This window comes from Cherax quadricarinatus, chromosome 68, assembly GCF_038502225.1.
Source record: "Cherax quadricarinatus isolate ZL_2023a chromosome 68, ASM3850222v1, whole genome shotgun sequence".
NCBI classification, from domain to species: domain Eukaryota; kingdom Metazoa; phylum Arthropoda; class Malacostraca; order Decapoda; family Parastacidae; genus Cherax; species Cherax quadricarinatus.
Window position 1 is genome coordinate 4,879,176 of NC_091359.1, and position 25,823 is coordinate 4,904,998.

General features: G+C 39.4%; 1 protein-coding gene across 1 annotated transcript in view; it reads right to left on the reverse strand.

Moving 5' to 3' along the window:
• Window positions 1-138: 138 nt before the first annotated feature.
• Window positions 139-25,823, reverse strand: part of LOC128697810 (uncharacterized) — a 136,177-nt gene continuing 110,492 nt past the window's right edge. The window contains exons 10-11 of the mRNA XM_070099479.1: window positions 9,574-9,831; window positions 139-5,587 (exon numbers count right to left, since the gene is read on the reverse strand). Of these exons, the coding sequence (XP_069955580.1) occupies window positions 5,561-5,587; window positions 9,574-9,831 (285 nt within the window). The 3' untranslated portion in view covers window positions 139-5,560. The remainder of the gene's footprint in view (window positions 5,588-9,573; window positions 9,832-25,823) is intronic.

The window sequence follows — 25,823 nt, forward strand, 5'->3', positions numbered from 1 at the left end:
AACTGAAGAGTCAACAGTGCCGTACCATATTATACAAACACAAAAAAATAAGTAAATTTTATTTGCAAAAAATATTTTACAATCATAGATGTGATGCACAATGAATAGTTTACAATATATTTTATTTTTGCAAGGCCCATTTGCTCAGTGATTTGGGCAAAACTTAAAGATATTAATGCAGTTAATAACTGAAAGTGTACAAAAGTATAAAAGAAAAAATTGTTTGGGCACAGTAAAAATGAATTATTAACACTGATCATTTATTTGTGGAACTAAGACAGCTCCTGGTCCTGATGAGTCCTGGAACATGGTGCTCGCCTGTTGTAGTAATACTGTACTAATACCAGGAATTGTATTAGCAGTGATATCAACTGCAAAGAGGCAGTGATAGTCACAAGAGTTGCATTATTTTAAAGAAATAATTGTATTGCACTAGTACTGTAACAGTACAGTATTCTCAAGGTAGCTGCTTTATTACAAATAGCTCTAGTAATACAAGTAATGAAAATACCTGTATTATTATATATGGCATTGATAATATAAGTAATGAAAGTACTATTGGTTACATGTACTAGTATGTAGCACTGTAGTAGTACTATACTAGCCCCTCCTGCTGTCCTAGCAACACTAGTGGGGTTGTTACTATTAATACTACTTTTAATACTGTAGCACAGTACATAGATTAATACTAACAATGCAGTACAGTACTAGAACTAGTAGTAATACTATTACTACAGTGCCAAAAATTATGTTTACCATTTCTATTATTATTTGAAGTAGTACATCCGTTCTCACCACTACACACAGCTTGAGAGGCAAGACTTGCCACAGAGCTTTATAAAGGCACAGACTTGATAAAGCTCTGCCTAGAACAAAACAAAATTTAAATAAAGAGTTGCTCTACCAATCACTACTGTACTGTACTATGGACAATGCTTGTGCAAGCCAGAAGCACAATCTTCTCAAATACTGTACTAGCTGTGGCCTTTTCCTGCCTTCATTTGCTTACGCATGCAGTCTGCTTACATAATTTAATTAATAATATAAATCATGGTATTTGTTTACTATGACTTATATTATTTCACACAACCCTTCAATTCCATTCTTTTGCACTAAAAACCACAGTCAAAGGTTTTGCACTACCGAGAACCACAGATGCGTGTTTTATATATGTATTTGGTGGCAAGTTAAATGCTTGAGTTGTAGTACAAACAACATTAAAAGATCAAGAAACAACAGTACATGTGTATTAGATAAATGGAAAAGGTGGTAGCTTTAGTAGTAGAAAATAAAATAGCAGTATGTATATTAGATGAATGGAAATTATAATAACATTATACATACTAGTTTTACTATGGTGGTACTAGTAGTAGTACTGAAATCTGTATAGGTTGTAGCAATAGTAAGTATAGTAATAACATTGGATGTACTGCACATCCCCTTACAATGTACTATCCCAGAGAAGACACTATAATTTATAATCACAAAGTAAAAACATTCTTACCTCAGCACCAAATTCTGTCATAAAATGTAAATTTAACTGAATAGTCTATCTAATATTAGAGAAGAAAAATCTTTTATCTGTATATGTACTTATTATTAAAGTATGAATGTTTTTAGTACTATGCACTGAATCCTATATTACATAGCCACCATCTTATACAGTATATGCACTGTCTTATATTCCATCTAGTCACTACTTTCTTTGACCTATACTGTACTAATAAAATTACAAGCAACTTTTTTATACAGCTAGGTCGCAATTAGTGCGAGTTCGAATAGTACGAATTTTGCTGTAGTGCAAATTATTAAATGATACCAGGTTGCATTTAATGAGAGCCAAAATTTAATTAATGCAATTATTTTTCCCAAAGTGGTTGGGCCACTTACCTTTTATATCCTACCTCATTCCCCCTCCCAATATTTCTATCCTTACCCATCCTTCTTCCTTACCCATCTTACCAAAGCTCTGGTCATAAGAAGAAGAAGAAATTATTTTTCCCAAACTCTTCAAGTTTTGGGAAAAAAATGAAGAAAATAATTGAAGGTAAAGGATACACTGATCACCAAATTTTCAACGTGGACAAAACAGCCTTGTTCTGGTAACGGATGCCTTCCAGAGCTTACATTTTTAAAAAGAAAAAACTCACCCTGGATTTAGTGTCTAGAGATCACAACTTTTATTGGGAGGTAATGCAGAAGGGGATTTTAAAATATAAACATTGCTTGTTTATCTGTCTCCAAATTCTTGTGCTCTGAGAAGTTGCAACCATGTATCACTTCCAGTTCTTTGGCAGTCAAATAAGAAAGCATGGGTGACTCACTGTTTTCCAAGACTGATTTTAAAGTTATTTTTGCAAAGCCATTGAAAAATATTGCAAGGACAACAATATTGTGTTCAAAGCATTACTGATATTGGATACTGCTCCAGGTCATCCAGTGACACTTGGTGAGAATGTAAAAGTTATTTCTTTTGCCACCAAACACATTTTTATTGCAGTCCATGGACCAAGGAACCATTGCAGCATTTAAGGCCAACTACCTAAGAAAAATTTTTGATATTGCAATTGATAAAACTACAGGCGACAATTCAATTTCCTTCACTGCCTTCTGGAAAATTTATAACATCACAGATGCAATCAAAAATGTTCACCATTCTTGTCAATCAATATTTATTTTACATATAATTATAGCTTGAATAGTGCAAATTCTAATAATGCGACCACCTCACAGGATTCGTTATTCGCAATAATCAAGACCTAGTTGTATATGTACTATTCAATAAGCTAAAAATGTCTTTTTTGCATTAAAGCAAATAGGACACAGTTGATTCTATACACTCTGGTGTACATGGTCAAGAGTAAAGATGGTAGCTATGCTAATAGACTTGTACGTCCTTCTAATAAGGTGACTCGGAGGCGAGGAAGACATTGCCTCACAAACTAGATTCCCTCGTGCGGTGCAAAGCCACAAGTCTAGTGGTGTGAGGTTTATGGCACAGCATGAAGATATTTGTTCCTTTCAGCCAAAAACAAAAATAAATAGTTATTAGATAAGTTTATCTTTCATATACAGTAGACTTACAATAGTGAACACCTTAACAGGAGAAACAGGAAGTCCTGAGAAATATTTATGGATTCTGCAATACTGTACTCATTAATAAGTTTTTACTCTTATTCAAAACCATAACATATTCATTTAGATCGAGTCTTAATACTGACCCAATTTTTGTCTCGATGCTAACCCTATTTGTATAAGTACATCTCAGTGCTGATCCTATTTTTGGCAGCGATCTTTGTATCATAGCTAAAGTTAGTAATATTCCCAGAGTTAACGCAAGAGACTTTTACAAATCTTGAAGAAATCTAGACAGAGCATACATTGCCATTTAAAAAATTTGAAACACACATGACTTTTATGGTTGTGAAAACCTGCTCATGCACTGCTGAGTAATCAGTAGCAAGTATGTTTAAGAGGATACATAAATGTTCATGACTAAATTAAATGTGATGAGCAGTGGAGTTGTTAGAAATTTATATTTGGACATTGTGTAATGAGCCTACAATACTGCCGGTTGTAAATCATATACAATTAGGTTTTGTGCAAGTTGTTCATCAACACGCCTGTTGGTTGAGTTATCTGCTTTTAGCATTATAGTGACTACTTTGCAATAACAGCCTAATTTTGTATACCATGAGCATACATGTCAGTAACATGTATGCTCATGGTATACTGACATTACTTCATAATACTTTAATGATTATAATAATAATAATAATAATAATAATAATAATTATTTCAGTATGATACAAGTACAGTACTTGTTTTGCAAGTTTAAAAAACATGCATGCATATCCTCTACCTCAATATTGCAACACAGGCAGTCTTGTATTTTTTATGCTTTTGATCAGCATTATTTGTTAGGTTGTAGTTTTAAGCATTAGTTGATTGTAATTTGAAAATTTGTATAGTGAAAGAGTGCATATGGTAACAAGGGCTAATGAAAGCCTAGATCTCAAAATCGAAATATACAAGACTGCTTTATAACCTCATGGGTTTAATGCTTCTTTTAATATAATTATAATTATCATTAGTGAAATTGGTTTAATTCTTAAATGCTTGTGGGTGTTGTATGTTGTGGTATCTATTACAGTTACCACATTAAATAATTGTCTTGAATACTGGATGTATCATAAATTAAATAATCACTATTTGGTTCAGAATTTTATATATCTGGCTCTTAGTTCTTAAATATTTTTTAAGATTTTTTGCTTATGTCAATATAGTTAAAGTACTGCATAGACCTGTTTGTAAAAATAATTCATTGTTATTTGAATTGTTCAGTAAAGCTAAGTTGTCTGAGAACATGCCTCAAATGGAATAACATTTAGTGTATGTATTAGTATTCCTCAAAGGGGAGTGGCTTGATACTGGTGAAAGACTCTTGATCCAGGAAACTGGAGTTACTACCCTCTTTCTTGGATTGAACCTTATTGCCTCTCATTTCCCAGGCATTGTATGACCACTACACATTTAGCACTTTCCAATGAATATAATAATAATTAGCATTTCTCGACACTGTACGAACATTACTGTAGTGCAGAGGAGGAGGAGGAGGAAGAGGCTGCTCTGCAGTATGTACCTGCTGCTTGAATAAGAGTTTTTTGCTGTGTACAAAATTTGGAATAAACTGGTAGGATGAACGGGACTTGCAGGCATTTCCTTACACTTGATATTTGAGTAGTCTAGGTACTATACTGTGTTTTAATTAGGATATGTATATTGGCAAGAATAGGAGGTAGTGGCCCCAGAGAAACACAGAATATTGAAAGACATTCTCTACTGCCAAACACTGGCGGTTTTTCTAGCAAATACACTAAAGTTAGGCAAGAATTATTAGACTAGTATGAAAATAATGTAGATGTTACTGCAAGGAGTTAATCTGTCATGACATTTAATGCCTTGTATATTTTAATCATTTTATCTACAAAGTAAATATCTCTTGGAAATGATGAGGATAAAACACAAGGATAGGGGAAACAAAAATCTCCTCTGAATTATATCGCTATATGAGAAGGGCTAGAGTAACATGCACCACACCACCAGAGATACAGATGTGAGTGAAAGATCGTTCAATCTGTGCCACAGTAAAAGCTATCCTGCTAGACAAAACACTTGGGATTATTTACAAGTCAACTCCTACCAACCATTTTTACTTGCTAAGACCAGTTTGTGCCAAGCTTAATGGTGGGATTGAGCATTTTCGACAATAACCAAATCACAGCAGTAATCAGACTTACGTCAATTAATCACATGTCAACAAAGATGTGTGCATCCTACTGATCAGTTCATGATGCAGTGCTGGTAGCAACCAAAGAATAAAACTTATTGGCCAATAGGGAAGAGAATTCAGTCAATGGTGGCAATGGTTTTAAAATGCAGTATTTTGCCACCCAATGAGCATGAAGAGCCTCATGGAACAATGATGTGTAAGCCTCGTGTTGAACACTGGTGATACACAGTGGGCATTCACATCTTTTCTTGGGCTTTGAGCTTGGGCTTACGACTTGCTGGAGAAGAGTTGGTACTGTGGGAAGATAAACACACATTTGATGTTATTGATTACGACCTTGAACATTATTGCCTTCAATGTGATGCAGTGCTAATCAGTACTTACAAAATTTAAAATTTAGCATTTTCTTTAATATTTAATTTTATTTTTGGCTTTATTCTTGTCTCTTGTGATGTAATGACTAGTCAATAGATATTTAATTACTGTATATTTAACAGTCTGAAGTGACATAGGTTCTAAAAATAATTATATAATTAATTTAAGTCTGTCATTTCTGATGAATTATACATTATCAAGAATTACACTATATTATTGTTGATTACACCACAAACAGTTACCGAAAGAGTTCAGCAGGATACGAAGTTAGAATAACATTCATGCACTCTATGACACCATTAGAAGTAGACCAGAAAGGTATAGAATTCTATAAGAGTGACATCATGTTATGCAGCTGTTAGTAAGTAGAGGCATCAATTTCAGCTTTGATAGTATGGAAGTAGTCATTAGTTATAGTGGAAACTAGTCAACCTTGTTTCTCATTGTATTCATCTTATTTACTACATTCAGTTGATTGTTGTTGCATTTACTGTTAAAGGATTTAGCTAAAGAACTACAGGTTCTGTATCAAATTCAGTTCCCATTTGTGAGTGTTGTCCAGATTGCAAGAATCCAGAAAATCCCCAAGAAATGTAAACTTGGATATGAGAATCCTGGATTTGAAGGATTCTGCTGGTTAAAAGATTCAAATTTGGAGCCCTAATATCCAGCAAACCCTCAGAACCAGAAGCCGAACTTAAGTTGTACTGCTAATTTATTGTTAATTTTCAATGCGTGAAGGAGTAGTAGTTTTGAAAGAATTCTTTTTTTTTATCAGAGGACATGATGGGAAGGCAAAATAAAAATCCTATTGTTTATAACTAGTACTACCATTAAAGAAATTAAAGCAAGGTATAATAAGAAATTCTTACATTGTAAAAGAAAATAAATCATATATTATTTCTGCACAGAAAAAAGCAGTGCAATAATTGTCTGGAATGTAGATAATCCCATGCTTCATACAGGACAGATAATCCTGCCCCCTCACAGGATGGATAATTACATGTCTCATACAGCATAAATAATCCTGTCTCTAATACAGGATAGGTAATCACACCTTTTAATACAGTGTGTGTGTTAATTACCATTTGTAAAAGGCACTTGCTGATAGACATTTGACATGTTTAGTGTGTGTGTGTGCATGCAAACTTGTCTATATGTAGCTGCAGGGGTTGAGTCTTAGCTCCTGGCCCTGCCTCTCAACTTTCTGCTTTCCAGATTCACTCTCTTGTAGCCTAATCTTAAAACTGTGTATGGAGTCTGCCTCTGCTACTTCTTCATCAAGGTCATTCCACTTCCTGACCACCCTGAGACCGAAGAAATACTTCCTGATATCCCTATGACTCATCTGTCTTTAACTTGCACCTGTGTTCCCGAGTACCTGTTTCCAGCCTTTTAAATAACCTGTCCCAGCTGTTCTAGCAATTCCTCTTAAGTATTTCATATGTTATTATGTCTCCTGGTCCTTCTGTCCTCTAGGGTCATTAAATTTGATTCCTTTAACTTTTCTTCATAGCTCATACCCCTTAGCTCTGGAACTAGTCTTATTGCATACTTCTCTACTTTCTTAATATTCTTCCTCAGGTGTGGGTTTCATACTAGTGCTGCATACTCCAAGATGGGCCTGACATATGTTGTATAAAGCACCTGGAATGACAGTTGAAATTCCTGAAAGCCACTCGCAGATTTGCCAGGTGAGCATTGGCTGAAGAGGTTATTCAGTTGATGTGAGCCTCTGGTGATATGCTAGGCACTATGTTTATTCCCAGGTTCTTCTCTTTGAATGAGGTCTGCAGCCTCTGTTTCCCAAGAGGACAAACTTAGATACTATGCTCTAAGCTTAGTGAAGATGCTGGTGAAGCATTACAGCTCCTCTGACTTGGAATAAAATTTATTCAAAGTCACTGCTATCAATCATGGCAATTGACACCTCATCTCTCCACCATTAAAGGTAAGTAAAAATTACCATAAATTACATACAGTACTATAAAATTACTATACAGCACAGTACCATAACTGTAGTATACTACCGGTTCAATACCTGTATTCTTGGTGTACAGTTGCCTTCCGCATCAGTGGATCAAGTCCACTAATTCAGAAAACAACTGGATGATCATGAAAAATCGATATCATTGTTTGGAAATACCGTACCCTTCGTTTTAGTCCATTAATGAGAAGTTCACTATTATTACTCTATTTTGTTTTTTATTTAAAGTAGGGTAACCTCCTAAAAAAAGGAAACCCCCTAAAAAAAAGAAATGCATATATACACACATGCATACACTGTATATTATTTGTTTGTATTATGACTAGCTCTGTATATAAGCTCATTAAAATAAGGGTCAGGTAAGTTTAGTACAGTATTTAAAAGATTTTTTTATAGAAAATTATATATTACTGAAAATTAAACTGTTATAAAACTATTTATTGGTTAAAATGCTTTTAGATAAATTTGTTAAAGAAAATTTATTCTTAATAGTGTATAAAATAAACTAACAACAAACTATAGGAAACAATTTGCTTAAGGGTAGTGACCTTCGTCAGCCAATAAGTGTTTAATTAATTCACTAGTAAAGAACTAGAATTGCAGTATATAGGGGAAACTGACAAGTTAGCCACACTGTGTACAATATTGTTCCAATAATCTAACTAGTATATATTTTGTCTCTGATGTTAAATAACTAGCATGTTTTAGTTTTACCACAGAGTTAATTCCTCTGCAATTTATCAAATTATGATGTGTCTGTCTAGAGGAACAGTAGAAGCCAAGTGCTTTAATTATTTGTATTTTTCAGAATAACAGTAGAAGCCAAGTGTTTTAATGCTATTAGTGTCTAAAGCAGGGGTTCCCAAACCTAGGGTCACTACCCAAAATTGGGTGTTAAAGGCTGTCTGATAGGTGGCAGATAAACCATAGTACCTCCAAAATGAAAAAAATGCAAATTTTCAATAATAGCAAGAAATGTAAAAAACATATCAAAATTAAAAACAAAAATAATGAAAAAAAAAAAAATGCATATTTTACAATATTCTAGAAAGTCCTCCAAAATTATTCTGAAAATTTCCATCATTTTACTGCAGTGTTAAATAGATACCCATAACATTTGAATCATGAGATGAACATGATTTTCAGTTTTTGATTGGGGGAAAATTAGAAAAGTTTGAGAACCACTGTTTAGAGTAAGAGTAGAAGGCAAGTATTGTTTTAATAAGAGCTAATGTCCTGGGATTAGTAGCAAGAGAGATCCTGCAGTCTGAGGCAGTTGACAAGCAAGCAATCCTTAAGTCAGAGAAGCCAAAAACTAAAACAACATCAGTCTACATCTACTGATATGTACCAGATCAGAGATTTTACAGTTAATTGTTTTAGCTATACAATTTATATTCCTAGTATAGGAGGTATAGTTCTCACAAGCTGTTTCATACCAGTGACTCAGCGTGCACAGTGGTACTGTATCTCTACTGTGCAATAATTTGCATCTAGGTGAGCAACTAAATAATAAGTTTGGCAAAATAATTACTAAATTAGCCTTAACCACAAAGGCTACTGAAATAGAGAAAATTGTAGTGGTGTTTAAACTTACATTTAGTGTAATGGAAATATCCAGGGAGGATTTTTTCCCAAACTGTACGCAAGGTGGCCATTTAACTAGTGTTGAACAGACATATTATGTACACTATATTCACTTGTTCATATCAGGTTAACTATTAACCAAAGAAGCTGGAACATTTAGACATGTGCAAAGTCTTACAACCAAGTGGGCCACTCACTAATGAGTCTGGAACTCTACAATTGTAGTGCACTATCACCTAGTTGCTCTGGCTAGCTGTGTGCTATAACTGACCAACGGACATCTAACACCCTAAAACACTGCTGACGAAGGTGTGTATGGTGGTATACTCACTGTACTCACCACGCCGGCAGACAACTGCTGCAGAAGGTTACCGCTTGAGGAGTTGGAGATTAGAGCTGAAGGGCGACGGTGTGACTTGTAAGTTGACCCCAAGGGATTGCCAATAGAAACAGTGGAGGATCGCCGGGACTCTATACCACTGAGAGAGGCAATGGAACATGTCGATTGCCTCCGAGAACCAAGGTTGGAGACTGGCGAAGGTGTCAGAAGCATTGGGACACTCTTGCTGGCATTGGCAATGGAAGAGTTCTGTTTGGAGTGGTGGAAAGATAACATTAGTTTGCTATCAAATGTTAACTGTCACAGTGAGAGAAATTCATCTCACTCTATATACCAGCTGGCCCCACTTTACAGCACTTTGCTTTATTGCATTTTGCTAATATGGTGGTTTTCAATTTTACCCATTCTTCATTTATTCAGACTTCTTACAGTAAATATATTCACCACTCACTGTAAGTAAAGGACAAAAATATTTTAAGTAATGTGTGTACTGTACATGCATTTTTTAAACATAACTCTAATGCTTGCTTAATATATGACAGTGATTTTTGCTCTACTGTGGTAGCCCAGAACCTGACCTGCTGTATAAGTGGGGCCCTCTGTATTCTTTTTTTTTTTTTTTGCTTGAACACATTTGTAATCTTTTTCTATTTTATATTTAATAAAATGCTTTCAATAACTAAATAAAAAAATTTTTTCTTCAAATAGTAGTATAAATTATGCAATTAATGTAGATCTTTGTAACAAGATGATGCTAAAAGAGTAGATAATAGACAGATTGTTTTACATACTATATACAGTGGACCCCCGGTTAACGATAATTTTTCACTCCATAAGTATGTTCAGGTGCCAGTTCTGACCGAATTTATTCCCATAAGGAATATTGTGAAGTAGATTAGTCCATTTCAGACCCCCAAACATACACGTACAAACGCACTTACATGAATACACTTACATAATTGGTCGCATTCGGAGGTAATCGTTATGCGGGGGTCCACTGTACTTTCAAGTACTTACATATTGTTAATTTTAAAAATAAATTACAAAAGGCTTGTTTGTGCTAGTGAAATAGAAAAGCCAGTATACAATTTTTTTTTCTAAATGCTAACATTTTGGTACGTACTGTACCTCTGTGTCAGTACATGAGAAGAGGTAGAATTCTAAATTATATTGCAATGAATGATATACATTGTTTGTAAGCATATATATTGTCTGTAAACATATACTGCTACTGAACTAAAATGTAACTAGCATTCAGTAGTGAACATATCATGTTTTGATTTAAGCTTGCTGACTGGATGCTATAGTGATATTTCCTAACAGTGGAAATAAAGGAAACCCTCCAATAAAATGCACTTCATCAACATGTTTTTGTGATATTATGGTTGAAAAATTGTGGCCTAAACATAGCATGCCATAATTTTTTTTTCTTTAGAGTGACTCAGGCATGAAAATTTTCAGTTCAGAGATTTATGACTCACAAAATCATAATAACGTACTGGCCTGTGAGTTTTGAGACTCACTTGCCATGGGTTCAAATCCCACCCGTTTCCTGATTTAATTCGGAGATTTATATGGTCTGGGGAGAGCTGGTTGCTGCCTCTGACTGGATACAGCATATGCTGTATTGTAACCCCTGTAGTGGCCCTCCTAACCTCAGCGGATGACTCTTGGCCATCTACTGCTCAGTAGTCGCATAACCATCTCCAGATGCGCATTTCTTTATCAACAAGCAGGATAATAGGGAATTTAAGATTTCTATAAAATGGAGTACAGTATATTACACAATTAGGGTGGTTGACATATATAAACTACTTTGCAAAAAAAAATAGTGAAATTCCTAACACTTTCGTGGCTTCTCATGTAATGTGATAATGTGAGAAGTCACGAGAGCGCTTGGAATTTCACTATTTTTTCAAAGTGGTTGTTCTGCATATTGTAATATCACCTGTTTTTTGTGATCTTATTGCATATAAATTATAGAAAGCATAATGACATAATTGCAAACAAACCATACCATGGGCATTGGTCTCGAGTTTTATAACCACGAGTTCAAGCCCTGCCTGAGGTATGGTTTACTTGATAGAAAGCCCTTTATTATGCAAGTGTATAGTGAAATGTATGGGTGGTGTCAGCTATGGAAACGGACAACCATCCACTGCTCAACTGAGCTACATAACCATTGCCAAATACTTTTACAGCTACAAGCAAGGCAAACAAAGAATTGGAGATAGGATAAAATTCTTCTCTTGTCCATATTTATACTGGCAAGATTGTGCATTAAATTTATAATGGTCACTGGCAGCATATTAGTTTTACCTTTTTTTCTGTGTGGAATCGAGGATATACCGAGTCAAACACCAGCTTCCCCCAGGTCTTCAAAGCTTCAGTAACAGTTCTTATTTAGGATTTGTGTAACAACACGTATTGCTAAATTAACGGCAAGGATATTTACATGTTGGGTGTCAAACTACATTAGTTTTGATTAAATAAGAAGCTTTCAAAAATCATTTTTTTCTTTTGAAATGTCAGTCATATAACTCTTTTCTTTGCATGTTCTTCAATTTACTTAACACAATTTTATGCAGATGCTGTTGTCAGGAATGTTTGTCTTCAACTAGATTGACTAAATGCAAAAATATGTGAGTAATGTACTGGACATACTATTGCTCAAATTTGATAAATTATTGGCTTTCAGTACAGGCAAAGAACTAAAAAATTATGTAATACATAAAACTGTAATACATACTGTAACATCAAAAGTTGCATAAAGTTAAAACTAAACAAAACTAAAAACCATAGTTTAGTAATACACAATAGTATGTTTAGAATTTTGTATACAAACAAAATTGAGTACTGTGTGTGTTTTAGCTCCCATGACAACATATAAGATACAGAGAGCACTACAACTACTGTAATTTATATTTATTAGGAATATGTAAAATAGAAGACACTGACAACATTTTTAAATATACATAATTTGTACAATAAGCTTTGAGATGAAACCTGTTAATTATAAAATCATGCAATCAGACATTTATCAGAGTTGCACTGCTTCCAGTGTTGAGCAGCATATTTACCTTACCTCCATTGATTTACCTTCATTTTGTGCAATTTTTATGCATACTTGTCATCCTTACCTATACAACCTCTGTGACATACCTGGCAAATTTATTATGATATCATCAGTAAACTGTTGTATATTTCCTGACTTTCTTTGGCTAAAATGTATATTTTAAAATATGAGACAAAAAAAAAAATTTTCATACTTAGGTAAAATGTTCAGTGGAGGTCACAATAAAATATTAAGTTTATCCATGGTACACTAGCTTGGTATTGACCGATTATATGATACCACAGTACAGGTACTCGTATTACAATATTTCCTCCAACTTAAATCACTGTGCGACTTGTAAATGGTCCAAGTTGAACTGAAACGTTGTCACAAGCTTCTCTCTCCTATGTGTGACTTATTTGTGTATTGTTCCAGTCATGGTTTTGTGCCTTTATGTTCTTAAAGTGTTAGTAATATCTCTTACACTGCCAGAATAAAGCTGCATATGTATATACAGATTTTTGGTGGTTACCTGTATGTAAATGTAATTTATGATAAGTTTACCTAAAATAGAAGAACTGATGTATATTTTTTTGCTGCAATTTAGATCACTGGTATTCAGAAATTGAGCAATTGTAAGAAATGGAAAAATGGATGACCTTTAAAGATGGGCTGCATAATATCTCATTTAACCCTTTGAGGGTTTTGGTCGTACTAGTACGTCTTACGCGTAGGGGTTTTTGACGTACTAGTACGCATAAATTCTAGCGCCGTCAAATTTCGCGGGAAGAGGCTGGTAGGCCTCCATATGAAAGAATGGGTCTATGTGGTCAGTGTGCACAGTATAAGAAAATCCTGCAGCACACAGTGCATAATGAGAAAAAAAAACTTTCACGTTTTTTTTGGCATAAAACAGCGTATTTGCACTGTATTTTCGTATGGTATTTATTGTTGTATTCTAGTTTTCTTGGTCTCATTTTATAGAATGGAATGCATATCACAGAAATTGAGATGATTTTTACTGGTTTTACAATGAAAAGTACCTTGAAATTGAGCTCAAAGTAGCAGAAATGTTCGATTTTTACCAAAGTTCAAAAGTAAACAAATCATGCCAAGCGTCCAATACACGTCAACTGGTGAGTCTAATATTCTTTTGCAATTGCGCCAATATGATTTATATCATTTTTTACACTAATGCAGTAGTCTGCATAACAGTAAATCTTCTATTTTTCTTGAGAATAAAAATTCAAAGTGGAAAGCAAAAGAATGTAAGAGGGGCCTTGAGACGTGACTAATGAGCAGAAGAAATGTCATTTTAGTGCCAGGAATGTATTTCTTGTTTGTTCTGGACACTTCGGAAATTGGCATTTTTTTAAATTTGTGTGAAATTGGCAAAATTGCTAAATTCTGACCACTGTATTGGATAGTTGAAAATGGTAAATGGGTGGTTTCTTGCACTCATTCAATATAAAAAATGTAGTTCTAGCGAAATATTCATGTTGTTTGTCGACTAGTACAGAGGAATTGGCCGAAAATGGGGCTCAAATTGGGCAAAATTGCCGATGCGTAAACATCGCCGAGACCGCTAACTTCGCGAGAGCATAATTCCGTAAGTTTTCCATCAAATCTCATAATTTTGGTGTCATTATGATCGGGAAAAGATTCTCTATCTTTTCATAAGAAAAAATAATATTTTTTTTTTTTTAAATTTGGCCGACCCTGAGAACGAGTTTCTGAGAGGGCCTGTCGACCCTCAAAGGGTTAAATGACTTGCATATCCCCCACTGATATAAAATTGAGTTTGTAGAGTGTTTTATGTCACACACAAGACATTTTGTATCACTGATGACATCATAATAACCATTATCAGATAAATGATGTACCTTATGTAATTATGATGGAAAAGAAGCATGCACAATACATTTATCACATTCAAGAGCTAATACATATTTATGTATATGTATACAATTTAAAATTTACCTTCAAAAATGACTGGGACTTTGTCTGCACAGGAAATGATAAAAAACACACATTGAAGCCACAGTTCACATTGAAATGTATAGTATAGAAAGTTACAGTAATTCAGACTTATGCAAACAATAATTTTAGCGAGTCTATTTAACTAGAATTGATTGAATTTCCTTACTAAAATGTCACTATACACATAATAATGTTCCTTGTATCTACACTCTATATTTATCATTACATAATGTATGTACTGTATGGATATTAAATGTATTCAGTATGTTATGGGTGAGAATTTGTATGAAAGGTTATGCTGTTGGATACATCTAACATGTTGAATCAGCCACACACAGTAAGCTTTTTATTTTACGACCTTTTTCACTGTGGAGCTTTGTCAGGTACACGATGAAGCATCCCAGTGGGCAAAATGTCACTAGATAAAAGGCTTACTCTTTCTTTGATTCAATGTTTGTTGGCTTTTGCCAGTACCAGTGTCTCAAGTAATACAGTGTGTACTGTTTATGCTGCACAGTATTACACTACAGTTTGTCTTTGTCAATGAAACTTTTAATAATAATGGTAGAATTACCAACAAAATGTTAGGTAAAAGGACATAGAAGTAATGTGATGTTTAATTGTGGTAACATTTTGCTCTACAGGAGCTTTGTTAAGCTCCCGGAGAGTGAAACATTGCCACAGTAAAATGTCACATTAGTTTCATATGTCTATGATAAAACTTTAACCTGGTCCCTCTTAAATTTTTCCAAGTTTTTAATTTTCTCCAAAAGAAATATTCTCTTACCATATTTTTATAAATGAAGATATGAAACTGATGTATGTATTTCATACTAAAAAAATTGGGTTATACTTTTTCATGACCTTTTTCATCAGTCAAAATTGTCATCACTTCCTTTGAAGACTTCTTGAAATAAATCATTAAAATCTTAATAAATGCTGATATATCAGTTACTTTGTATATGGTAACTTACAATTAATAACATACAATATATTTTAGTACACAGTATAAACAAGTGCAAAAAAATTTCAATAGGTAGAAAATCTAATTTACAGAGAATATTTTGACTTACGACCTTTCTAGTTAGTTCTTTTAAGGTTCACCTGAGCTTCATTAACAGCTATCTTGGGGGTTAGGTTGACAGCTACTTTTTAACCCTTTCAGGGTCCGTCCCGTAGATCTACGGCTTTACGTTCAGGGTCCAAACCGTAGATCTACGCCAAAATTCTAGCGGCGTCAAATTTAGCGCGAGAAGGCTGGTAGGCCTACATCTGAGAGAATGGGTCTGGGTGGTCAGTGTGCACACTATAGAAAAAATCTGGACGCCCGCATGGCATTGTGGGAACGCCGCAAAGTAGCTTTGTTCATCGTGCCTGGCGGCAAGGAAGCTCTCACTCCCCCACTCACTCTCCGGGTGAATTCTGACTCTCCTCTTCACAACTTACAGTTCTAAGACTGATGGAAGTGGAGCTGAAGAGGAATTCTATGGTTTTGAACCATATGGTACCATTGTGCCATATGGTACAATGGTACCATATGGTACAATGATGCCATATCATAAAGTGGTATCATATGGTACAATGGTATCATATAGTACAATGGTACCATATGGTACAATGTACCATATAGTACATTGTACCATATGGTACATTATACCATATGGTACAGGGTACAGGGACCCTAATGGAAATAAGTCTGTCTGACTTTTTTGGGTTATTCTAGGTTTTCCAAACATATGCTGCTAAGTATGATATTCTATGTAGCTTTATTTGTGTATACTTAAATAAACTTTCTTATGATGCCACATGCACTGGAGTAAGTTTATTCAGGTGTACAGAAATACAATTACATAGATTATCATGCATAGCAGCATACGTATAAAATCCTAGGATAACCCAAAAAAGTCAGGGTGACTTATTTCCATAGGGATCCTTGTATCTGTACCATATGGTGTCCTGCACTGTATGGTACCCTGTGCCATATGGTGCCCTGTGCCATATGTTACCCTGTACCATATTGTACCCTGTACCATATGGTACCCTGCACCATGTGTTATCCTGTACTGCATGGTACCCTATACCATATAGTACAATGTACCATATGGTACCCTGTAACATATGATACCATGTACCATATGGTCAATAGGTGTTGGTGGCATGAGACACCAGCCAAGACTGAGTGAGTGGCAACACAAGCTAGCTACTGACTCCGCAGTTTCCGAGGCAAAGTGCTTTGTCATACACCTCAAGGAACATGTTGAGTTCCTGTACATTTGTAAATATATAATAGAACATTACTAATATACAATATTTTTGCATATTTTTGTTACAAACAATATTGTAAACAAAATGATGATGAAAATATTAGTGTGTTTATTGTGTTGAATACAACAGTACCATATGGTACAATGAACCTTATGGTATCATTGTACTGTATGGTATAATGTACCATATGGTACCATTGTACCATATGGTACCATAAGGTACCATTGCACCATAGGGTACCTTTGTATCATATGGTACCATTGTACCAAATGGTGCCATTATACCATATTCTACCATATAGTACCATATGTACAATTGTACAATATGGTACCATTGCACCCTATGGCACCATTGGCCTCTTCAAGGAGGGCTCCTTGGCATGGTGAAGAGGCTCTTGGTCTGAGGAATTAGACCTCTTCAAGGGGGGCTCCTTGGCGTGGTGAAGAGGCTCTTGGTCTGAGGAATTAGCCCTGTCGGTCTTCTTCCTCAGACCGAACCTAATTACCCCCCATTCTCCCCTCCCCTATCCCATCCTCCCCATCCTCCCCTTTTTCCATTCCTCCTCCTCCTCCTCACCCCTCCCTTTTGCCCTTCCTCTTTTTAGCCTTCGTGATTTCTCCCACAGGCGCGCTAGTTCCTAGGTAGGGGAAAGGACACCGGGGTCCATCCCATTCCGTTGAGGTTTCTTGGCGGTGGCGTAGTTTGCCGTGGAATCTGGATTGCCTAGGGATGTCCCGATCCCTCTCCGGTATCCCGGAGTGGCTTTGGGTGTCTTTTGGGCGACGGGTGTATCTCTGGAAGCCACCTTTCGGATTCCGGGGGTGGTGGCTGAAGGAGGTATGCTTTGTGGCGGATATCCGGCCGCCCTCTCTTTTGTCCACCGAGGTAGCTCGGCAGATGTGAGGTTGCTATCCCAGATTGCTGGTTTACTGGCATGAAGGGTAGGGTATGGCACGGGTTCCATGCTGCATCTGCGCTACTAGCGGTGTCGAGTCCTCTTGGGCGCGGAGGGGGATTTCCGGCCCTTTCATTCCTCCTGGGAACTATTCCTCCCCGCTCCCCCCTTTTTTTATTCTTTTTTTTTATTTTTATTTTCTTTTCTTCTTTCTTTTTTTTTCTTAAAAACAAAAAGCAAAGGAGTAACCTAACCATGGCAGCCCTAGTCCATGAAACCACTACCCCCGGGCCCCTTCTTGATACCGCACCCCATTCTGACCCTGCCTTGTGTTTAGACCACTCTTCGGACACTCCTGATGCCCCTGTACCTCTTGCTGGTGCTGTTTCCTCACCCGCTTCAGGTACCGGGGCTTCGACTGACTCCTTCGATTTGTCTGAACTCCGCTCTCCTTTGACTATGCTTCCGGCTTCTCCCTCTACGGTACGGCAATTTTCGAATCGCCCACCCATTTCCTGCCGGACCAACTCCGGTCCTACTCCTAAACGCCAACGTCAATCTCCTGATGATGCTCCGTCGTTACCTTCCCATTCTACTCGGAAACGACCGACACGTCAAGCACTCCCTCTCCACGCTCAGTTTCGGACCACACAATGGACTAAATTCTTTACTTTAAGACCAACTTCTTCTTCTGCCTACCTTTCTGACCATAGTATTGCCAAAGCGCTCCTGCGTCATGTTGGCAGAGATATTTCATTTCACGCTCTCAAGAGCGGTACACGCATCGTCACTGTCCAGAATGCTACCCAAGCTCATGATCTTTCTCTCCTTTCGAATATCGATACTACTCCTATCACTATTGAAAAACATCTTTCTCTCAATTCTTGTAGTGGTACTGTCATTCTGCCCCATACCATAGTCCAACAGAATTTCCAGTCATGTGGCAATGACATTTTTGAACAGCTGGAACTCCAGGATCTCCCAATCCTCAAAGTAGACACTTATGTCCTTCCTGCCCGGGGGCGGAGACGTTACCCTTGCAATGTGGCTCGTTTAACTTTTGACAGCCGAGAACTCCCGTCCTCTGTATATGTCGCGGGACATCGGTTACAAGTTCGAAAGGTGATACCTACACCGCAACAATGTAGAAATTGCTGGCGTTTTGGTCACCCAGCGAAATATTGCAGATCTATGGCCGAATGCCCAGTCTGTGGTGCCGACAACCATTCTAATACATCTTGCAGTCAACCTCCATCTTGCCTTAATTGTAATGAAGCTCACCCTTCGTACTCCCGCCGTTGCCAGGTCTACTTAAATGAACGTGAAATCCGTTGCCTCAAAGAGGCAGAAGGTCTCCCTTATGCTATGGCAGTTACTCATCTCCGCCTCCAAGGGAGACTACCCCGTGTTTCTTATTCTCGTGTTTCCAAACGTCCCCCCACTTCTGGGGTCCCATCTTCTGCAGCCTCCTCTGTTGTTACCCCTCCCATAGCCACTACGGCATCTAATCCTTTTGCTGTCCTTGGCTCTGACGTCCCGACTACAACTCAGTCTGTTCTCACATCTTCGCGTCCTTCCTCACAAGCCCCAGTATCGACAAGACCTCGTACGACACCTAATACCAATCGCCCCTCTACTCAGAAGTCCAAAAAATCCACATTGCTCAAATCTTCTTTGCCCCTTCCTTCCCTTCTTCCACCTCCACACGTTACCTTTCCAGTCTCTGTACCTAGTTCTTCCCCTCTCTCTGGCTCTATTACAAGTGTGGAGATTCACCCTCCTCCTCGTACTATGCCTTCCACCCCCGTCCCCTCCCAAGTTTCTCCCTCTTCTGTCACCTCCCAGGTTTCTACCTCTTCTGTCCCCCCCCACACTTCATCTCCAGTCCCTTACACTTTTCCCTCCCCCTCTACTTTGGTACAGTCCATTACTGTCCCAATCTTTACTCACCCTCCTCCTCCTATCTCCAATATGGTTTCCCATACATCTTTGAATTCAGAAACACTTGAAGCCATTTCAGAATATATTGCAGAGACTAAACCTTCAATGGACACTGATTCACTTCCTGTTCCTTCTCTTCCCTCTCCTCCATCTTCACAACCCCATTCTTCGCAACGCTCCGTTCCTTCGCTACTTGAACATCTTCCAATGCCACCACACGTTGACTTTTCTAACCCCTCTAGTCCGTAGGTGCCTTTACCTACAGATTCCTGATATTTTCTTCATCGCCAATCATGGCCTATTTACAGTGGAATATCCGCGGCCTCAGGGGTAATCGGGGTGAGCTTCAGATGTTGCTTTCCAGGTTTTCCCCTGTTGGTGCTTGCTTACAAGAACCAAAATTACACTCGGCTGTTTTCCAACCTATCTCAGGCTATAATTTATTGTATTCTTCGGATCCTTTCTCAGATGGGACCTTTAATGAAAGTGCCCTTCTTCTACGCAATGATATTCCGTACTGTCAACTATTTGTCCATACCTCGCTGCATTACACTGCAGCCCGTATCCACTTGAATAAGTGGTTTACAATATGTTCTTTATATCTCTCTCCTTCTCGAGCATTTTCTATCCCAGACTTTGCCTTTCTTGTTTCATCCTTACCACCACCACTTCTGTTACTTGGTGATTTTAATGCCCACCATTTCCTCTGGGGGGGGTCTCATTGTGACTCACGTGGCATTCAGTTGGAGGCTTTTCTTGCCTCTCACCCCCTCCATGTTTTAAATACGGGTACTCCCACCCATTTTGATCCTCGTACTCATACTCTCTCTTGCATCGATCTATCAGTCTGCTCTTCCTCCACTGCACTAGACTTCACCTGGTCTGTTCTACCAGACTTACATGACAGCGATCATTTTCCGATCATTCTTACTTCTCCTTCCTATTCACCACCTTCCCGTAGCCCTCGCTGGCAATTTGATCGGGCAAATTGGGATCTTTACTCACACCTCACTGCTTTTAGTGAGGTTCCTTCTTCATCCTCCATTGATGAGCTCCTACACATCTTCTCGACATCAGTTTATACCGCAGCTTCTCATTCTATACCCCAAACCTCAGGCAGGCATTCTCAGAAGTGCGTGCCTTGGTGGTCTCCTGCTTGTGCTCGTGCAGTACGTTTGAAACGTGCTGCATGGGGCAGGTACCGGTACAATAGAACCGCTGAGAGACTTGTTGATTTTAAGCAGAAGCGTGCGATCGCTCGCCGTGTCATCCGTGAAGCTAAACGCACTTGTTGGCGAGACTATGTTTCCACCATCACCTCTGCTTCTTCTATGAGTGCAGTCTGGAAAAAAGTGAGGAAATTGAGTGGTAAATACTCTCCTGACCCGGCTCCTGTTCTACGGGTCACTGGTGTTGATATAGCAAACCCTCTCGACATTGCCATTGAACTTGGCACACATCTGGTCCGTATTTCCCGAGGGCTCCATCTATGCCCCTCGTTTCTTTCCTCAAAGTCTGCCAGAGAGTTAGTACCCTTGGACTTTTCTTCTCTCGGAGAAGAACAGTATAATGTGCCTTTTACACTTCAAGAACTGGAGGCAACGCTCTCAGCTTGCCGATCATCGGCAGCTGGGCCTGATGACATTCATATTCGTATGTTACAACATTTACATCGGTCAGCCCTTGTAGTCCTCTTACACCTCTTCAATCTTATTTGGGCACAAGGAGTTCTTCCCCAGCTGTGGAAATCTGCCATTGTTCTCCCTTTCCGCAAACCGGGTACTACAGGACATGATGCCTCCCACTATCGCCCCATCGCTCTTACAAGTGCAGTTTGCAAAGTGATGGAACGCCTCGTAAATCGACGTTTAATGTGGTATTTAGAGACTCACAACAGTCTCTCCGCTAGTCAATATGGCTTTCGTAAGGGTCGTTCTACCATAGACCCCTTACTACGCTTGGATACGTATGTTCGTAATGCCTTTGCGAATAATCACTCAGTTATTGCCATATTTTTTGACCTTGAGAAGGCATATGACACAACTTGGAGGTATAATATTTTGGCCCAGGCCCATTCCTTAGGCCTCCAAGGCAATCTACCATCCTTCCTTAAGAACTTTTTAACTGACAGACATTTCCGTGTTCGAGTCAATAATGTTCTTTCCCCGGACTTCGTCCAAGCTGAAGGTGTCCCTCAGGGATGTGTTCTAAGCACAACACTTTTTCTCCTTGCTATAAATGATTTGGCCTCTGTTCTTCCACCCAATATTTGGTCATCACTCTATGTTGATGACTTCGCTATTGCTTGTGCAGGCGCTGACTGTCACCTTATTGCAGTTTCTCTCCAGCATGCGGTCGACCGTGTTTCCACTTGGGCCACCACACATGGGTTTAAATTTTCAAGTACCAAAACTCACCAAATTACTTTCACTAGACGCTCTGTTATCTCCGATCATCCTTTGTATCTCTATGGCTCCCGTATCCCCGAACGTGATACAGTCAGGTTTCTAGGCCTTCTCTTTGACCGTCGGTTAACCTGGAAACCTCACATTACCTCTCTGAAGGCAACTTGTCACAGCCGGCTAAACCTTCTTAAAACCCTTGCTCATCTTTCCTGGGGAGCTGATCGTCGAACTCTGCTTCGCCTACATTCAGCCCTCGTTTTATCGAAACTCGATTATGGTGACCAGATTTATTCCGCGGCCTCTCCTGCTACTCTCTCTAGCCTTAACTCTATCCATCACCAAGGCTTACGTTTGTGCCTTGGTGCTTTTCGCTCTTCCCCTGTTGAGAGCCTCTATACAGAAGCAAATGTTCCATCCTTGTCTGATCGCCGTGATGCCCATTGCCTTCGTTACTATGTACGCTCTCACGATCTACACAATCCTTCCATTTATAGAATGGTCACCGATATTAGTAGACATTCTTTATTCGTTCGCCGCCCCTGTTTGCTCCGTCCCTTTTCTCTTCGCCTACATTCACTCTTGTCTTCCCTTCAGTTACCACCTTTATATGTTCATGTAGCATCTCACTTTTCCCTGCCCCCCTGGGAAGTTCCAGCTGTTCGGGTCTGTTCTTTCTCACTCCCTTGCTCGAAAGCTCAACTGCCTACGGTGGCTTCCCGCTCTCTTTTTCTTGATCACTTCCACTCCCATTCTCATGCCACCGCTGTGTACACAGATGGCTCTAAGTCTTCAGACGGCGTCGGATTCGCAGCAGTGTTTCCGGACAGCGTCGTACGAGGGCATTTACTATCTTAAGCTAGCATTTTTACTGCTGAACTGTATGCCATTCTTGCAGCACTTATTCGTATTGCATCTATGCCTGTGTCATCATTTGTAGTAGTCTCAGACTCCCTTAGTGCTCTACAGGCTATACGAAAATTTGATACATTGTCGTGTGGGGGTTCGGTAGGAGATTGATGGATAAGGTAAACTCATTTGTTGGATGGTAACACTATTGTCAGACTGTGGTAATGGGAGATGGAGCCCAGCCTGCCGTCTCCTGCCTTCTATGATGCCTATGCGTCGTCTGAGGCCGAGGTAGCTCGTCTCACTCGCTCGCTGCATCCCATGACGTCATACAGTCACAGGCCTAAGGGATCTTCTATATAAACACATGGATGGTACTATAATGTTCATCTAATCTATGCATACAACACATGTAAAGGAGGATCAGCAACTATGCTGACAACATCTCATCCCCTAGTTCTCCGTATCCAACTTTGGCTACGCCGTATCTCTACCAAACATAAAGATATTGTTTTTTGTTGGGTCCCTGGTCATGTCGACGTACAGGGCAATGAACAGGCAGACACTGCTGCGCGGTCAGCAGTATATGACCTACCAATTTCCTATCGAGGTGTTCCATTTCTGGACTATTTTGCTGCAATAGCTACCCACCTTCGCACCCGTTGGCAACAACGTTGGTCAACTCTGCTCGGTAACAAACTTCATTCTATTAAACCGAGCATAGGTTACTGGCCGTCTTCTTGTCATCAGTGCCGAAGTTGGGAGACCACTCTCTCCCGCCTTCGCATTGGCCACACTCGTCTTACTCATGGGTATCTCATGGAGAGGCACCCTGTTCCTCTCTGTGAGCAGTGTCAAGTTCCAGTATCGATTAGCCACATTCTGTTAGACTGCCCTCTCTATCAACGAGCACGCAGAATTTACCTCCAACGTCGTCTTCGTTCTACTACTCTCTCTTTACCTTCCCTTCTTGCTGATGGACCCTCCTTTAATCCTGACTCTCTCATTGACTTCTTGACAACGACCGATTTACTCCACAAACTCTGATGATACTTTTCGCACTCCCCTCAGCCCTTTCTGGTTCAGTCTCTTGCTGCCCTTTACCCTTTCACCATCCACTGCCCCGCTGTTATCCGTAACCTGTTGCTCATCCATCTCCCTTTTGCCACCTGATGCCCTCACTTCCTTCCTGCCCTGCAGCGCTGTATAGTCCTTGTGGCTTAGCGCTTCTTTTTGATTATAATAATAATGAGGAATTAGACCTGTCGGTCTTCTTCCTCAGACCGAACCTAATTACCCCCCAATCTCCCCTCCCCTATCCCATCCTCCCCATCCTCCCCTTTTTCCTTTCCTCCTCCTCCTCCCCACCCCTCCCTTTTGCCCTTCCTCTTTTCGGCCTTTGGGATTTCTCCCACAGGCGCGCTAGTTCCTAGGTAGGGGAAAGGATACCGGGGTCCATCCCATTCTGTTGAGGTTCTTGGCGGTGGCGTAGTTTGCCGTGGAATCTGGATCGCCTGGGGATGTCCCGATCCCTCTTCGGTATCCCGGAGTAGCTTTGGGTGTCTTTCGGGCGACGGGTGTATCTCTGGAAGCCACCTTTCGGATTCCGGGGGTGGTGGCCAAAGGAGGTATGCTTTGTGGCGGATATCCGGCCGCCCTCTCTTTTGTCCACCGAGGTAGCTCGGCAGATGTGAGGTTGCTATCCCGGATTGTTAGTTTACTAGCATGATGGGTAGGGTATGGCACGGGTTCCATGCTGCATCTGCGCTACTTGCGGTGCTGAGGTCCTCTTGGGCACGGAGGGAGATTTCTGGCCCTTTCATTCCTCCTAGGAACTATCCCTCCCCGGTCCCCCCTTTTTTTATTCTTTTTTTTATTTTTATTTTCTTTTCTTCTTTCTTTTTTTTTCTTAAAAACAAAAAGAAAGAAGTAACCTAACCATGGCAGCCCTAGTCCATGAACCTCCTACCCCCGAGCCCCTTCCTGATACCGCACCCCGTTCTGACCCCGCCTCGTCTTTGGACCACTCTTCAGACACTCATGCCTCTGTACCTCTTGCCGGTGCTGTTTCCTCACCCGCTTCAGGTACTGAGGCCTCGACTGACTCCTTCGATTTATCGGACCTTCGCTCTCCTCTGACTATGCTTCCGGCCTCTCCCTCTACGGTGCGGCAATTTTCAAATCGCCGACCCGTTCCACGTCGGACCAACTCTGGTCCCATGCCTAAACGCCAACGACAATTACCTGCTGATGATACTTCTCCACCTTCTCGTTCTTCTCAGAAACGATCGACACGTCCTTCACTACCTTTCCACGCTCAGTTTCAGACTGAACAATGGACTAAATTCTTCACTTTATGACCGACTTCCTCTACTGCCTATCTTTCTGACCACAGTATTGGCAAGGCACTCCTACGCCATGTTGGTAAAGATATTTCTTTTCATGCTCTTAAGAGCGGTACGCGCATCATCACCGTACAGAATGCTACCCAGGCTCATGAGCTCTCTCATCTTTCCCATATCGATACTGTTCCTGTCACTCTTGAAAAACATCATTCCCTCAATTCTTGTAGTGGTACCGTCATTCTGCCCCATACCATAGTTCAACAAAATTTCCAATCATGTGGCACTGACATTCTTGAACAGCTGGAACTCCAAGATCTCCCAATCCTCAAGGTAGACACTTACGTTCTTCCTGCCCGTGGGCGGAGACGATACCCTAGCAATGTGGCTCGTTTAACTTTTGACAGCCGAGAACTCCCATCCTCAGTTTATATAGCAGGACATCGGTTACAAGTCCGAAAGGTGATCCCTACACCGCAACAGTGTAGAAATTGCTGGCGATTTGGCCATCC